Below are 15,578 nucleotides of genomic sequence, written 5' to 3'. Positions count from 1 at the left end.
ACTGAAAACTTTTCTTTATTGCCTCAGGAATAATGAAATTCATTATTTTTCCTCAAGAAAAACATGAAAACTATATAAAAATTTGATAACAGTGTTTTTCCAGAGGACATTAAACTTTATTATAAGCTAAGTGGAATGCGTTTAAAAAACTGTTATGACTAATTAATGAGTTCATCCAGATTTTAGGATAATTAATAATATACAAAAATCAGTTGTAATTTCTATATTAGCAGTGAAAAATCTGAAAACAATTCCATCAAAGTTACTGGAAATAAATTTAACAAAGGAAAGGCAGGATTTGTAGGGCTTCCCTGGTAGGCTACAGTCCATGGGGTCGCAGAGTCCCACACGACTGAGCCACTTTCACTTTTCCGAGCCCTGGATGGGCGAGAATTGTCCAACCTGGGCAGTCTGACTCAGCCGGTCAGCCCTTCCCGGGTGTTTGGATCGAGGCCTGGAAACCCCCTCCAACCCCTCCGTCTGGTGGCTCAGGCGGTAAGGAGTCTGCCTGCAATGAGGGAGACTCGGGGTCAGTCCCAGGGTCGGGAAGATCCCCTGGAGAGGGAAATGGCAATCCACTCCAGTATTCTTGCCTGGGAAATCGCATGGACGGAGGAGCCCGGCAGGCTGCAGTCCATGGGGTCGCACGGAGTGGGACACGGGTCCTCCTCAGGCCACGCCCCCCGTCCCGCCAGCGGCTGCGGGTGGGCGGGGCCGGCCGGGACTGACGGGTGGGAGGAGGGGCCACGGCCGAGGGTGTGGCCCGGTCTGAGCGGGCCTCCGCTGGACTTTCTGCAGGAGTTGCTGGACTGACACCTGCTAACGAAGAGGAGCTGTCACCTGCTGCTGTCAGTTCTGCCTAGGCAGAAGTGAGGAAGCAAGAAAAAAGGCAGCGGGAGCCACGAAAGAAGGGATAGCGCAGACAGGTGAATGGAAACATCCCCTGCGGCCTGCGTGCATGCTGCCACTGGTGTGTTTCCAAGCCCTTTCCTCCACCCTGATCCGGGCTGACCTTATCCCAGATCCATCACTCGTTCTGCAAATACCCTTTTTTTCAGGTAACGTCCCTTCATGGACTCTAGGGGACACATCTTTTGGGGCCACCATTCAACCCACTATGTTTGTATAAAACGGTCCTCTCATTTTAGGAGATGACTGAGGTCCTATGTAGACAGGCGATTTAGGTAGTTCGATATTTTTTTGAAAAATAAGCTATATGAAAAACAGTGTGGAGGTTCCTTAAGAAACTACAAATGAATTGTAACCCACCAGCCTCTGTCCATGGGATTCTCCAGCAAGAATACTGGAGTGGGTAACTATTCCCTTCTCCAGGGGATCTTCCCAACCCAGGGGTCAAACCCCAGTCTCCTGCATTGCAGGTGGCTTCTTTAAAACTGAGCCACCAGCTCATAGTTGCAGAAAAATGGGACTTGCTATGCCAGCCAGGTCCAAGGAACAGGTGTAGGTCCTCAGGGTCAGGATGGATATGGGACTGCAGCTCTGGCCCACGAGTGGGAGACAATTTCAAGAAGACCCTCTCCTCTGGAGAGGGATCTGAGTGTCAGGGAGAGGAGAGGTAGTGGGTGGAGGCAGGGGCCTGGTACCCTAGGTGCTGTGGAAGCCTCTGGAAGACCCAATGGAGGGAGGTCGCACAGAGTGAAGCCCAGGGTCACAGACCTGTCCAGGAACTGCTGTTTGTTAGTTGAAATCCTGCTCTGAGGTGCTCATGGTCAGCTCTGATCAACAGGTTGGCTGGGGTCCTCTGCTGTGAGGGCTCTGTGCTGAGCTGTGAGGGCTCTGTGCTGAGCTCTGAGGAGGTGCCTGCCCAGACGGACCCTGTGCCCTGGAGGGGGCTACCCATGAGAGCCCCGTGGGCTGCTTGGTGCCTTCCCAGGATCTAGGAGTCAGGGCGAGGAGGGGTGGTGGCCGGAGACAAGGCCTGGTGCCTAGGTGCAGTGAAAGCCTCTAGAAAAGCCAGTGGAGGGAGGCCACCCAGGGTCACTGACATGTCCAGGGGCTGCTGTTTGTTCAGGTCCTTCTCTGAGGTGCTCAGGGTCAGCTCTGACCAACAGGTGTGGCAGGGTGCTCTGCAACCAGGGCTCTGTGTGGGGTTCCTGTGTGCCCAGCCTTGCTGGGGTGCCTGCCCAAGTGGGCCCGTGCCCTGGGAGGAGTCTCCCCAGGGGAGCCCCATGGGCTGCTCAGGTAAGTCCTATGCTCTTGAATGTGTCTGCCCACGTGAGCCGCATGGGCTGCTGGGTGCCTGCCCAGGTGCGCTCCAAAATCCTGGAGGTGCCTGCTTGAGAGAGCCCCACGGGAGGGGTGTGTGAACTAACGTTCTCTCTGTGCAGCCAGCACAGAGCTGCCTAGCAACTCCCCCATGGACACCACTGGGGTGAAATGAAACAAGGGGAGGTTGGAAGTCCCTGATCCCCGCCTGGGCCTGGGCGAGTGCGATGAGGTCGGCAGGTACGTGCTGGCTGTTGAGCTGCGTGAGGGAGGCCCCACGGCTACCTCTTGTTTTTTCCCACTGACACTGGGGAGCTCCCCGCCCAGGACAGAGGGGCCAGCCTGCCCTAGGTGGGTAAGAGTTCCTGATGACCCTGCAGGGGACATTAGAGGGAGGGACCAGGCAGGAGGGGAGTGGGCACCCAGGTGGACCCACAGGGCTCAGGGCCCCAGGGGATCTCCTTAGGTCTGAGCTGGGAGTGGACGAGCAGTGGTGAGCGTGACCCAAAAAAGCCTCCCTGGTGACATGAGGCTGAACCCCCTTTGGGGTGACAAACCTCCCAGGTGACCCCCAAAACAGGACTGTAAGACAAATCCTGTTAAAAGGTCTTGTAACATGAGTCCCACTGAGGTGGTTTTGCAAAGCTAAGCCCCCTAAGAGGAGGCTCTGTGAGCTCGTCCCCTCAGAGCGGGGAAGTGGAAGCTGCCGGGAGTGGGCCCTGATCGGGGGTTGGGAGGTACAGACCCTGCTCTGTGGCCCCACATCTGTGCTTCTGAACAGGTTACTTGCCTTCTCGGAGCTGCACCTTCCCGGTCTGTTCGAGGGGTGATGGCAGTGTGGATTGACTATTGAGTTGCTCAGAACAGGGCAGAGGGGGTCTTGTGGGGATCTGCAGGGTCAGGAGAGGGAATCAGGGAATCGAAGCAGCTTTGCAGAGGAGCCCAGGGACGGGCTCGGTTTGGCGGGTCCTCCTGTTTCCTGAATCGGAGATGGGGAAGCCCCAGTGGGCGGTGGCAGGTTCATCCCACCTTGGAATCATCTGGATACAGCGCTGAGCCCCTGAGCCCTGTGTCTGGACCCCCAGGGGTCAGGTAGGACAGGCTGGCCGCCTCCTTCCTCCCCAGGATGTGCGAGGTCCAGGCTGTTGTCAGGAAGGACAGGGTTGGAGAGGGTGTCACACGTGGGAAGAGGACATGACAGGGCAGCTTGTGTACATGCACGTCCACACCAGGAATGTGGGTCCGTGCGGGGTGGGTACTTGGGCACCAGGAGGTGCAGCTGGTGGGCCTGAGTGAGCGGGCTTGAGGGGGTCCTGTGGTGGGGGTGGGTTGAGCTTCGCTGATGCTGGGCCTCAGACTTCGCCAGCCTTCCTTCTCCTGGTCACTGGGAAGTGGGCGCTGACGGGCGTTGATGGAGTGACAACTTTTGTCCCCAGGGCCTGCCAGGGTTGGTTCCTCAGGCTCTTGGGGGAAGCCCGTGGAGTGCCGGTCCAGCTGTGCCCACCAGGGAGGCCTGGAGGTCGCAGGCAGGAAGCGCTGGTGTGGCCAGTGCCTGCACACAAGCTGCCGAGCCTGTGTCCAGAGGGCTGTCACCCTGCATGTGGGGTTCCGCTTCTAGTGGGCTCGGATTATTTTTTAGACACGAAGTCCTCACATTCTGTGTATCCACGGCCGGTGGAAAGGCACATCCGATTTGGTGCCAGGTGCTGGCCCCTGGGCCCCCTCCTGACTGGACGCCCGGCCGCTAGTGTCACCTTGTCATGACTGTGTGTCAGGTGTGGGGGGAGGAGAGCAAATGGTCCAGCCTTCTGAGGGGTCAGCCGTCCACAGAGCCAGTGCTGTGGCTGTAGGTGTGCCCTCCACTCACGCCACAGGCAGAGACTACCGTCCCTTACAGATGGGCAGATGGTCGGTCTGATGCCTGGGGCCGGCATGCAGAGGCAGCATGAGGTTAGGGAAGGCTCCCGGTGTGGGTGCAGATGCTGCCGGGAAAACCCGAGTGCTTTGCTGAGAACATTGAGGGGCACTCAGGCAGCATGGCAAACAGCTTGTTCTGGGTGCTGTTGTCAGGGAGTGGGGATGTAGACAGGGGCTCAGCCTGGGAAACCCCAGGACCTTGCCCAGAATGGCAAAAAGAAGTGGTTCTTCTACCTACTACTGGAGGGAAGGAGCGGACTTGCTAGCAAGAAGGCTCACCAGGCTCAGCACATGCTCGTGTGCTCGAGGCTAAGACTGATCTCAGATGGTCTCAGCTTGAAGCAGGATTTTGGTTCCCGGGCAGAGATCGAAGTCCGGCCATGAGCCGTAAGAGCACAGAATCCTAGCTACTAGACCACCAGGGGCCAGTGAGCTGTGTAGAAATGAATTTCCACATAGAGATGGATAGTAGTGAAGCAAAGTGTTTATTAGGAGGAAAAAGAGCATGTATGGATAGACCCATGGGCATCCCTGTGGTAGTTTGAGACACTTTTATGGGGCACTTCTTTTAGGTTTCCTTTGGCCAGTCTTCTTGCTTTGCCTGGTTTGCCAACTGATGGACAGTTTAGTGACTTCTGTATCTTGGCTGTTGTCAATAAAGCTGCCATGAACTGTCTATCCTGCTTATGATTTGTTGTGCTTCCTAAATTCAATGATTCCTGCTGCTGCTAAGTCACTTCAGTCGTGTCCGACTCTGTGTGACCCCATAGACGGAAGCCCACCAGGCTCCCCCGTCCCTGGGATTCTCCAGGCAAGAACACTGGAGTGGGTTGCCATTTCCTTCTCCAGTGTGTGAAAGTGAAAAGTGAAAGTGAAGTCGCTCAGTCGTGTCCGACCCTTAGCGACCCCATGGACTACAGCCTACCAGGCTCCTCCATCCATGGGATTTTCTAGGCAATAGTACTGGAGTGGCTTGCCATTGCCTTCTCCGGTCAATGATTCCTAACTATGATCAAATGCAAGACAATTTCAGCTATTATTTAATATTGCCCCTCCTGTATCCTTTTATCTTTGGAACTCCAATTTTATATAGACCTTTTTCACTCTACCCCTCAAGTGTCAATATCTTTTTATTATTTTCTGTGCATTTTTGTTATTTCTGCTGTATACGAGGCAGTGTATCCTGAGTAAGTTTTCACAAGTTTTAGTTTTTGTGTTCAATCTGCTGTTTATTTTTACTTTCAGTGACTTTATTTTTCATTTGTGTGAGTTGATTTCCTTTCAGATTTGCCTGGTGATATTTCAGTGATTTTAGTCCTTGATTGGCTTTTGGATACCTTCATTTAAATAAAAATATTGATTTTTAATTGGAGGATAATTGCTTTACAATGTCGTGTTTGTTTCTGCCGTACATCAACGTGAATCAGCCATGGGTATACCTATGTCCCCTCCCTCCTGAACCTCTCTCCGACCTCCCACTCCATCCCACCCCTCTAGGCTGTCACAGAGCACTGGGTTTGAGCTGCCTGCGTCATGTGGCACATTCCCACTGGCTGTCTGTTTTACATATGGTGATGCATATGTTTCCACACTGTTCTCTCAATTCGTCCTTCCCGCAGTGTCCACAAGTCTGTTCTGTGTCTGCATCTCCATTGCTGTCCCACCAGTAGGTTCCTCAGTACCATGTTTCTAAATTCTGCCTATATGCGTTAATATATGATATTTTTCTCTTTCTGACTTACGTCACTGTACAATAGGTTCTAGGTTCATCCACCTCATTAGGACTTTTTAAATCTGGCTGTAGTGGGTCTTCATTGCTGGGTGAGCTCTTCTCTAGTTGTGGCAGGTGGAGGCTACTCTCTAGTTTCAGCGCATGGGCTTCTAATTGCGTCTTCTCTTGCCGCAGAGCACAGGCTCTAGGGCGTGGGCTTCAGTAGTTGCGACTCCCCGGCTCTAGAGCACAGGCCTAGTAGTTGTGGTGTATGGGCTTAGTTGCCCTGCAGCATGTAGGGTCTTCCCAGATCAGGGATCAAACCCGTGTCCCTGCACTGGCACGTGGACTCTTTACCACTGGGAAACCCTCTAAATATTCTTTAAGCATAATCAGTTTGTATTCTGCATCCAGTACTTCCAGTATCTGAAGTACTTGATTTGTAATTGTCTCTTATGTAAGACTCACTGGAAAAGACTCTGATGCTGGGAAAGGTTGGGGGCGGGAGGAGAAGGGGACGACCGAGAATGAGATGGCTGGATGGCATCACCGACTCTGTGGACGTGGGTTTAAGTGAACTCCGGGAGTTGGTGATGGACAGGGAGGCCTGGCGTGCTGTGATTCATGGGGTCGCGGAGAGTCGGACACGACTGAGTGAATGAACTGAACTGAACTGAACTGAACTTACGTATGTGCTTAGTCATGCTGTGCTTCGTAGCTCAGTTGTGGCTGACTCTTTGCCACCCCATGGATGTAGCCCGCCAGGCTCCTCTGTCCAAGGGGATTCTCCAGGCAAGAGTACTGGAGTGGGTTGCCATGCCTTCCTTCAGGGAATCTTCCCAACCCAGGGATTGAACCTGCATTGGAGGTGGATTCTTCACCAGCTGAGCCACCAGGGAAGCTCTTACGTATAGTGGCTTATTTCCCTGTGCTTTGTAATTTGGGTTGTGAGTTCCTGTTTGGGTGGGCTCTGTCTACCAGAATCTCTGGAGCCTTAGTTAAGCCTGCATTTCCCTCAAAAGAGCATCTGTGTTTGCTTTTGCCAGACACCCCAGGGCACTACCAACTGAGGGCGTTTTAGGTTAATACCTTGATTTGAGTTTCCTAAGCCTTGATGGCAGCATAAATCTGAAATCTGATGAATGTAAGGGCACATTTGTGGTTTCAATTTCTGTGGAGGGCTTTTTCCCCACCGGAAGCTGAGGCTGTAACAGATACATTTCACTGTGGCAGGTAGGATTATTTTTTTTCCTGACAGAGTTTTTACTGAAGGTATAGCCCTGTTAACGTCTCAACTACATGTAGGAGCCTATTTTAATTCTGTATCTTGCTCAAGGCCACATATCCTGTCTTCCTTGTAGCTGTTATTAGCCAAGATTTTGACTTCTTTGTGCCTCAGTCTTTCTCTGAAAGATGGAGCTAATAGTACCCACATTACAGGGCTGTTGTAAAGTACTTGGAGCAGGGTCTGGCATATAGTAGTAAGTCAATAAACATTATTTTTACTAGTTGGCAAAAGGCCTTAGGGAAGTAGTGGCTCATGATCTTCTAGGTCTTTAAAGAATCCCCTCTTTCTGTAAGCTCAGTGATTTAATGTTTGTTATAATCATCAAGAAATCCTGGGTGTTTATGTAACTTTTTATTGTTGGTGATGTATAGCTGATTTATAAGTGTTTCAGGTGTACAGCAGTGACTCAGTTATATACATGCATCCATATATATGGTTTATTAGAACATATTGAATATAGTTCCCTGTGTAGTACAGTAAATCTTTTATTTTGTATATGGTAACGTACATCTATTAATCTCACACTCCCAATTTATCCCTCCCCTCCATTCTCCTTACCATAAGTTTGTTTTCTGTGTTGGTGAATTTGTTTTGTAAATAAGTACATTTGTACTTTTTGTTAGATTCTACATATGATACCGTATTTGTTTTTCTCTGACTTATTTCACTGTATGCTAATCTGTAGGTCCATCCATGTTGCTGCAAATGGCATGACTTATGACTAATATTCCATTGTATATATGTACATCTTTATCCATTCATCTGTTGATGGACACTTAGGTTGCTTCCGTGTCTTGGCTGTTGTAAATAGTGCTGCTGTGAACACTGGGGTGCTTGTATCTGTGTGAATTACAGCTTTTGTCTTTTCTGGATATATGCCCAGGAATGGGATTGCTGAATCATATGGTAACTATTTGTAGTTTCTTAAGGAACCTCCACATGTTTTCTGTTTAGTTGTTTGTTTGTAAATATCATCTATATTGCTTGAAATAGAAGTTCAAATATTTTTGCTGCACTTAAAAAGGTCTGAACACAACCAGTTGCAAAACTGAGCTTAACCTGATTCTTGATAGTTAGATGAAAAAGCATGGGTGTTAATGATTTGGTCATTCTACTGGTCTTTATTTGCAACCTGTAGGATGATGTATGCTGTGTTTAGCTGCTCAGTCATGTCTGACTGTTTGCCATCCCATGGCAAACTAGTCAGTCCACCAGGCTCCTCTGTCCATGGGGATTCTCCAGGCAAGAATACTGGAGTGGGTTACCATGACCTCCTCCAGGGGATCTTGCAAACCCAGGGATCAAACCCAGGTCTCCTGGATTGCAGGTGGGTTCTTTACCATCTGAGCCACCTAGAAAGCTCTGATGATGTATATGAGACGTTAACTTTTAAGACCGTTGTTGGTAAAAATAATTGAATGATGAGTTTTGGTAAATATAGAATGAATAAAGGTTCACAAGACTAGACAGGGCCACATCTGAATCTGGTAAAAGTGAGGAAGCTTGTATAGCTAAATACCTCTTGATTTTTTTCAATGTGTCTAGTGGATGGAAAAAAAACGGTTAGTTTTTTAAAACGTGGTTTGAATATCTTTCTTTTAAAACATGTGTAGTGAAGTGAAAAATGATTTAGAAATCCTGTACTACTACACATACGAGCAACGGCTTATCTGGGGGAACCTGGTTAACTGGTTCTACCTTGAGTTATTTTTCTTCATGGAAAAGACATGACAAAGGATAAAAATATAGGTAAGAGATAATAAATTCAAGTTACTCATTGTTTGCTTTCATAATAAGGAAGTGGCTCAAATTAAAAGCTTTAGCTCCGTGTTCATGTGGAACAACCGTCCACATCAGTCCAGTGGACAGGACAGGGCAAGGCACAGGACAGGAGGCAAGCGGAGGCTCCTCTCCAGTAGCGGTGGGCGGGCTTCTCACTGCTGTTGCTTCTCCTGTGCTGGAGCACGGGTTCTAGGTGCATGGGCTTCAGTAGTTGCGACGCACGGGCTTAGCTGCTCTGGGGCATGTGGGATCCTCCTGGACCAGGGATCAAAACCTGTGTCTCCTGCAGTAACAGGCAGATTCTTTACCACTGAGTCACCAGGGAAGCCCCCACAATATAGTTTTTAAAAATAAATCACAATATTGTCTTTATTAAGATTTTTGTTCTCAAGGATAAGCATTCTCAGAAACTCTAAGGTAAAGCTGCTCATTTTTTTTTTAAAGGTGTAATTGCTATAATTAAGAAATGGATAAAAATAGTTGGCTGTGGAGATGAAGAGCTGTGAAAATGAGTATTATCAAAACATAAGTAAAAATAAACCCATTTTTCTTACTTAGAGATCTTTGAGTATTTCCCTGAGACAGCAGCAGGCTGACCACTGTTTGAATCTGTTGAAGTCGGCTGCTGAAGATAAACACTGACCTCTTGGCAAGAAGACCTGTGTCTTAAACATTCTACCGACAGCAACCTGAAAATGTAATTTACCACTTTTTTCCAAGTATCTGGGCATTATTCACTCACTGGCAAAGGTCACAAGAAAATGTTATCACTTAGGTGTTTGATTCTCAAAATATTTTAAACCTGAGAGACAAAAAACTGGATGTTAAATCAGTGAGTAGTATAAGTCTCTTCAATTCAGCCCTGGTCCCCAAACGGAAAACAAGATTGAACAGCATTTAACTTATTCACTGGAAATTTTCTACTGTTTTTTCCTTAATGGTGTGTCATTTAAAACATTGAGGTAAAAGTATATCAAAGAGTGGGATGCAAAATGTGCGTGAATTCTGGAGCTGAGATGGGAGTGAGGACTCTGATTTGGGGCTTATGTAAGTGGGTGGAGCTGACTCACTGGAAAAGACTCTGATGCTGGGAAAGGCTGGGGGCGGGAGGAGATGGGGACGACAGAGAATGAGATGGCTGGATGGCATCACTGACTCTGTGGACATGAGTTTGGGTGAACTCCGGGAGTTGGTGATGGACAGGGAGGCCTGGTGTGCTGTGATTCATGGGGTCGCGGAGAGTCGGACACGACTGAGCGACTGAACTGAACTGAACTGAAGTGGGTGGATGGTGAAGCCCAGGGTTGAGGGGTATGGAGCAGACAGAGCACTAACTGGAGTCATTCGCTTCCATCTCACCTGGCAAAAAAGAAAAGCCTGGTGATCTGCTGTGAGGAGCACTACCCTGGCACTGGACCCATCTGAATGTGAATAGGCTGACTCAGGGCACAACTTTGCCCCTCTTGCCCCCAAGCAGGTCGTTTCCCTTCCACAGTTGCTCATGAAGTGCTCAGGATGGCCCTAGCTGGTTAAGCCTCGGCTACTTTGCTAGTCGAGGAAGTGGGAAAAAGAGCTAATTGGGCAATAAGAATGATGAGGGAAGAAACGTTAATTTCACTTTTTAAAAATAACTTATTTCACTGCGCTGGGCCTTAGTTGTGGCATGTGGGATATAGTTCCCTGACCAGGGATTGAACCCAGGCCCCCTGCAGTGGGAGCACAGAATCTTAGCCAGTGGACCTGCAGGGAAGTCTTTTAATTTCATTTTTGACATGGGTGAGGACCTATAAGATACCCAAGTGGAAATTTCTAGTAGCTACCTAGTAGAAGAATCTGGGTACAGAGGTAAGATTTGGGGTCATTCTCTTATAGTCAACGAAGGCAGGAGGGTAGATGAGGTCACAAGGAGAGTGTGTCCAGCAATGGATCTTGGCTGCACACTGGAACAACTTAAACAAAAACAAACCACAACAAATTGATGTCTCACCTTGCCTCCAGAGATTCTGGGGTGCAGCCGTGAAATTTCTGAAAGTTCTCCAGGTGATTCTACCGAGTAACCGTCAAGAACCTTTGACTTTAGAGTGGGATGAAAACCCAGGACTGATCCCTAGCCCAGAGAACACAACACGTTAGGATAAAGGAAGGAGCCTGTATGGGAGAGTTGTGGCCCCTAAGAGAAAAAAAGCATGTTTCAGAAGCGAAAGAAAGATCTGAGGAAGGAGAGGTGCAAGAGTCACTGCAGAGAAGACACTAAACGTGTCCATTTACTGCTGTGCTGTCGAGACAACAGCCCCCCACCCCAAGCTGTCTTAATTTAAAATCCATGCAAGTTGTGCATCCTATTCTTTAATGTATTTTAACATAAGTAATATTTAAAATGACTCACCTTACAGAAAAAATAAAATCAAAATTCCAAATCATATGAGCTAGCTCAAGAGATTATCTCCATCTTCCAGGTTCTTATAACTTAATAAATTGCAAACAAACTGCAGCTGCTTCCAGCCCTGACTTATCTGTCCATACTGATTACTGGCTGTATAGACTGCACATTTTTGCAATTATCAACAATTTTAAATTAAAGAACAAGGCACAAATCCCCTGGTTAGATGAACAGGTTTTAGTGGGAATAGGTCCAACAAGTTTTCTCTAATACTTACCTATGAAGAAGTACACATGGTATCTACAACCCCAAGAGTAGTTTTATCCAGCCTCAGGGAAAGTATTCTGAACACGATAGACTGGTACCAGACAGGCAGTCTGGCATTGGGTCTTGATCACATCACCACCCAGCTGGGACTACTTCTTTAGCAGAAGTACCTCTGGGATGCCAAGAGCAGGAGGCAGAAAGGAAGTGGAGGGAGGGGTCAAGCCCCCTGAGCAGTCTGCTGCTCTGGAGCAATCCACTTTTGTTTAATATAATGGACTCTACTATATTGGAGTTTGATTTCACATGAAAATAGGATTAAGAAAAGTTTGAAAACCACTAGGTTAGATAGACTCTAAGGTCTGGAAAGACATTCAAATTGCATATATTTAAATCACAGTATCTCTGAGTATGTTTTTGGCAATCTAAAGTCTCTGAGAAGGTTTTAAAAAAATCCACAACTAATTTCCTCAAAAATTGAAATGGAAATATAAATAGGTAATGTCTCAAAACTTTGCAAATGCAGGCTGCAAGCTGTACGGAAGAGAAAATAAAGGAACTGAAATAAAACGGCTGACACATCTTTTTCAAATGTCACATTTAATGTTTTCACCACTGTACTTCGAATCTACATTGTACAAAGTGACCAGTAAGTGTGCCACGGTAATTGACCAACCTCTGAGATTGTACCTTTCACACCAGTGTCTTCTTGGGCTCTTTTGATACTAAACACGTTTCTCATTCAAGTGAATTGAAATGCTTCAGTTGGGTTGATTCTCAGGAGCCTCATAAAAAGAAAACAAAGATATTGCACCATCTTTGTTTAGTAATTCAATGTTTGTTTCTTTCACAGCAAATAATTACTTCATTGAAGTTAAAACTTCCAAACATAACTTATTAATAGTCTTCAAATTCAGCTCAGATTACTCAAGATGAAAATACTCTGCTAAATACAGATAACTTACAATAACTTTAACAGTTAATTGTCCATAACACACACCAAGGTTTTTTCCTAGACCAATTTTAAGACGATCCATTAGTATTCCTTGTACAGGTGAAAAACGATCTTCAATTTTCTTGTCTTTTTATTTTTAATATAAAAGTTGGAAGGGACATTCAAGTTTCAAGTCTCCACATTGAACTTAAAAAAAAAAAATAGTCATCATCAGCATGTGGAGGTAAACAAGCCAAGTTGTATAACTCCAGGAGGTAGAGGCCTTCAATTTGTATTCATATATACATATGCACAGAAGAATTCAGTGTTCCAACAGAAAAAAGAATTTGTCAAAAAGTAATAAGTTATTTACTACTGTGACATTTCAAGACTCCCACAGCTTTGCCTAAGGACACAAACACATTTGACATAATTCCCTATGTGCCTTTTTTTGTGGCTTAAATTTTTTTTTTAATTTGTTTTTATCTTTATTTTTTTTTTACTGTCCAGTGCAGGAAAAGTCTCACAAAATTTCACAGACCTAAGATGTGCAAGCTAGTTCTCTCTCTATACAGCAATGTTGGGATTCTTTTGAAATTAGCCCAGAAATGAATTATTTACACACATGAAAGATGCATGCTCGGGGATTCTTTTATGTAAGAAAGAGCAGAAAAACTTCTAATAAAAATAGATTAAATATATATATATATATTTATACTGGGTAAGGAAAACAAAAGTTTAGTCTCTCCTAGTCACAAACTCATTCTCTCTACCCACAACATTGGATTTTAGACAGCACACATCACCGTCACGGCTCTAATGAGAAGCTAATTATAGGGCTTGATCATTAGGTGGCATGCCCCCCTCCCCCACCCCCCCCAGGTGCAGCCACGATCAGCTCACGTGGCTCCATGATTGGTCACAGGCAAGGTTTCTAGATTCTTTTGTTTTAGAAAACCCCAAATTTTCAGGAATGGCTCAAATATCAAAATGTATGACTGTCCTTTGTGTGTGTGTGTGAACAATCTCACTTCATATTTTTAAAAAAGAAAAAACAAACACAAAAACCCCAAACTCCCAAATTTGGTTCAATTCTCTTTTGTTCTGAGGTGAGCCATAACAGCTGCACTAAATTCATAAAACATGTGCAACTCTGGGTAAAATATTTTTTCTTCTAAAAGCACAACCACTTTACAAGATTAAAAGTCTAGTAACATTTCTAAATATTATTCCTATCATACAAGTAGTGGTTGTTAATTTAAAACTTCATTAGTAAAATTACAGTACAAGCATGATTAACCTCCAGAATTGCAAATCCCAGACTCCAGTGGAGAGCTACATAACATCTTCAGTAGTACATTATCTTCCACCGTCACTCCCACACCAGAGGAGATGGGGGCATCTCAGACGGCTGAGCGACAGTGGAACTGGAAGAGAAGAGACACGGTGAGCCAGCTGTAAGCACCACAAAAGGGCAATGCTGCTGCCTGTTTCCCCAACTTCCTCTAAAAAAAAAAAATAGGGTCAAGTCCATTCCTGGAGTTTTGTTTCACTTCTCTAAGGGTGCATCCGTCCACTTCCAGAGGATATGGGGGTGAATAAATGAGACAGTCTGTGTAAAGTGCTTTCCATGGAGCCTACTTCATAATACGAATGGAAGCTATTACAAATAATAATGCCTATAATAAACTGGGAAAAATTAAAGGATACAGAATTATCCATTTAAAAGTAGCTTCTCAAGGTGATTTTAAGTGGGGACCTATTTTGAATGAGCCTCATAAGCATTCTTTTATAAAGTTTTAATTGATAATCATTTAGCACTTGTTATCCACAGATCTGTTTTGTCGGTTATTTCACAGGTCTGTCTAATGTTGCCAACTAAGATTATAGACTTGAGGCGGCTGGTGTCACCCTGCTTCCTCGGGGCCCAGGATAATGAATAACTTGCACCTGAAAGGCATTAAAACACCTGACTGACTGGGTCACTGACTCTTAGGGAAAAATTTGAAACAAAGTAATTTAAAACCATAGAGAAGTAAAAATGCAACTTCATTCCTTCTTTCTATGGAAGCATACATGGAAGGAATGAAAGATGACTTAAAAAATTCTTGACCTTGGTTCAGTAAATTCAATTCCCTTCAACACTATATCCAGGCCACTTAAAAGGAGGAAGTGTGAGGGGAAGGGAAAGAGAAGCGAGGAGGAGAGGAAAAAGGAGTGGGAGAAGGGCAGGAAGAGCATGGCCTCTCAGATCAAAGACCCCCTACACGCTGCTCTGATACCCCAGCCAGACCTGTGCACCTTTTTCCTTTGCCACCCGGCTTGATGTGAGCATTTGTCAACAGAGGGCGCTAAAGGGGCGCTTCAAGGCCACGGCATTAGGAAGCTGTTTTCCTTCCAGGTTCCGGTGTGCCTTTTTTTTGGCGGGGCGGGGGGCTTTGGTCTACCCAGACTTTCTCTGCTCCCAGCAGGCTCTCTGATGCACCAGCTCAGCCCACCCCTTTTGAAAAGTTTCTTCACCACCCTCAATGCTGTGTTCCTGTGGCAGCTAGCTACTCTCCAAAAAGGTCCAAATCTTATTAGCCTGGGGTGGAGGGGCTTCCTCTGAGTTCTCAGTTTCTCTCTGTTCACTCTCCCTTGGTCCAGAGGGAGTGCTTGCTTTTCTGCATTTGCTGCTTCGGACTCCTCAGCATCCTCTTCCATGCCTTTGCGTGTTAGCCATCTTTTCCTAGTTAATGCTTGTTATTAAAGTTTCCCTGTTCATATTACTAAGTGGGTTTCTTTCTCCTGATGGACCATGATTGATACAAGGAGTCAGGGAAAAGAAATGAAGAAAGAAAGGACAAACAGAAAGAGAATGAGCCTCGCTAGGTTCTAGAGGAGGGTTATGGCTCTTGAGCCAATCAGACTGTTGGCTTCTCTTCTAATCTATCAGCAGTCCACCTAGAAAATATGATTTTTTTGCTAGTGGGGACTGAGGTGACCATGTCCAACTCCAGGACAGTGGTTGGTGCAGAAGGATGATCCCCACACACTTGATCAGGCAGCATAATGGTCATCTGGGGAAAAACTGCCA

The 15,578-nt window shown here is 46.4% G+C and overlaps 1 protein-coding gene across 2 annotated transcripts in view; it reads right to left on the bottom strand.

Moving 5' to 3' along the window:
• Positions 1 to 12,149: 12,149 nt before the first annotated feature.
• The window catches only part of NLK (nemo like kinase), a 137,068-nt gene continuing 133,639 nt past the window's right edge, over positions 12,150 to 15,578 (bottom strand). Inside the window, exons 11-12 of one of the 2 annotated variants that reach the window (XR_016035469.1) lie at positions 13,803 to 13,929; positions 12,150 to 12,709 (exon numbers count right to left, since the gene is read on the bottom strand). Coding sequence is in view for 1 of the 2 variants with exons in the window: in XM_055401711.2 (XP_055257686.1) it covers positions 13,875 to 13,929 (55 nt within the window). In the remaining variant the exon portion in view is untranslated. Of the gene's footprint in view, positions 13,930 to 15,578 lie in introns of both variants that reach the window. The other variant, XM_055401711.2, reaches the window with a different exon arrangement.

This window comes from Moschus berezovskii, chromosome 20 (assembly GCF_049115385.1).
Source record: "Moschus berezovskii isolate FMDL1 chromosome 20, NW_MosBer_1.0, whole genome shotgun sequence".
In the NCBI taxonomy this organism is placed as follows: Eukaryota; Metazoa; Chordata; class Mammalia; order Artiodactyla; family Moschidae; genus Moschus; species Moschus berezovskii.
This window is presented reverse-complemented; position numbering and strand designations above follow the sequence as displayed.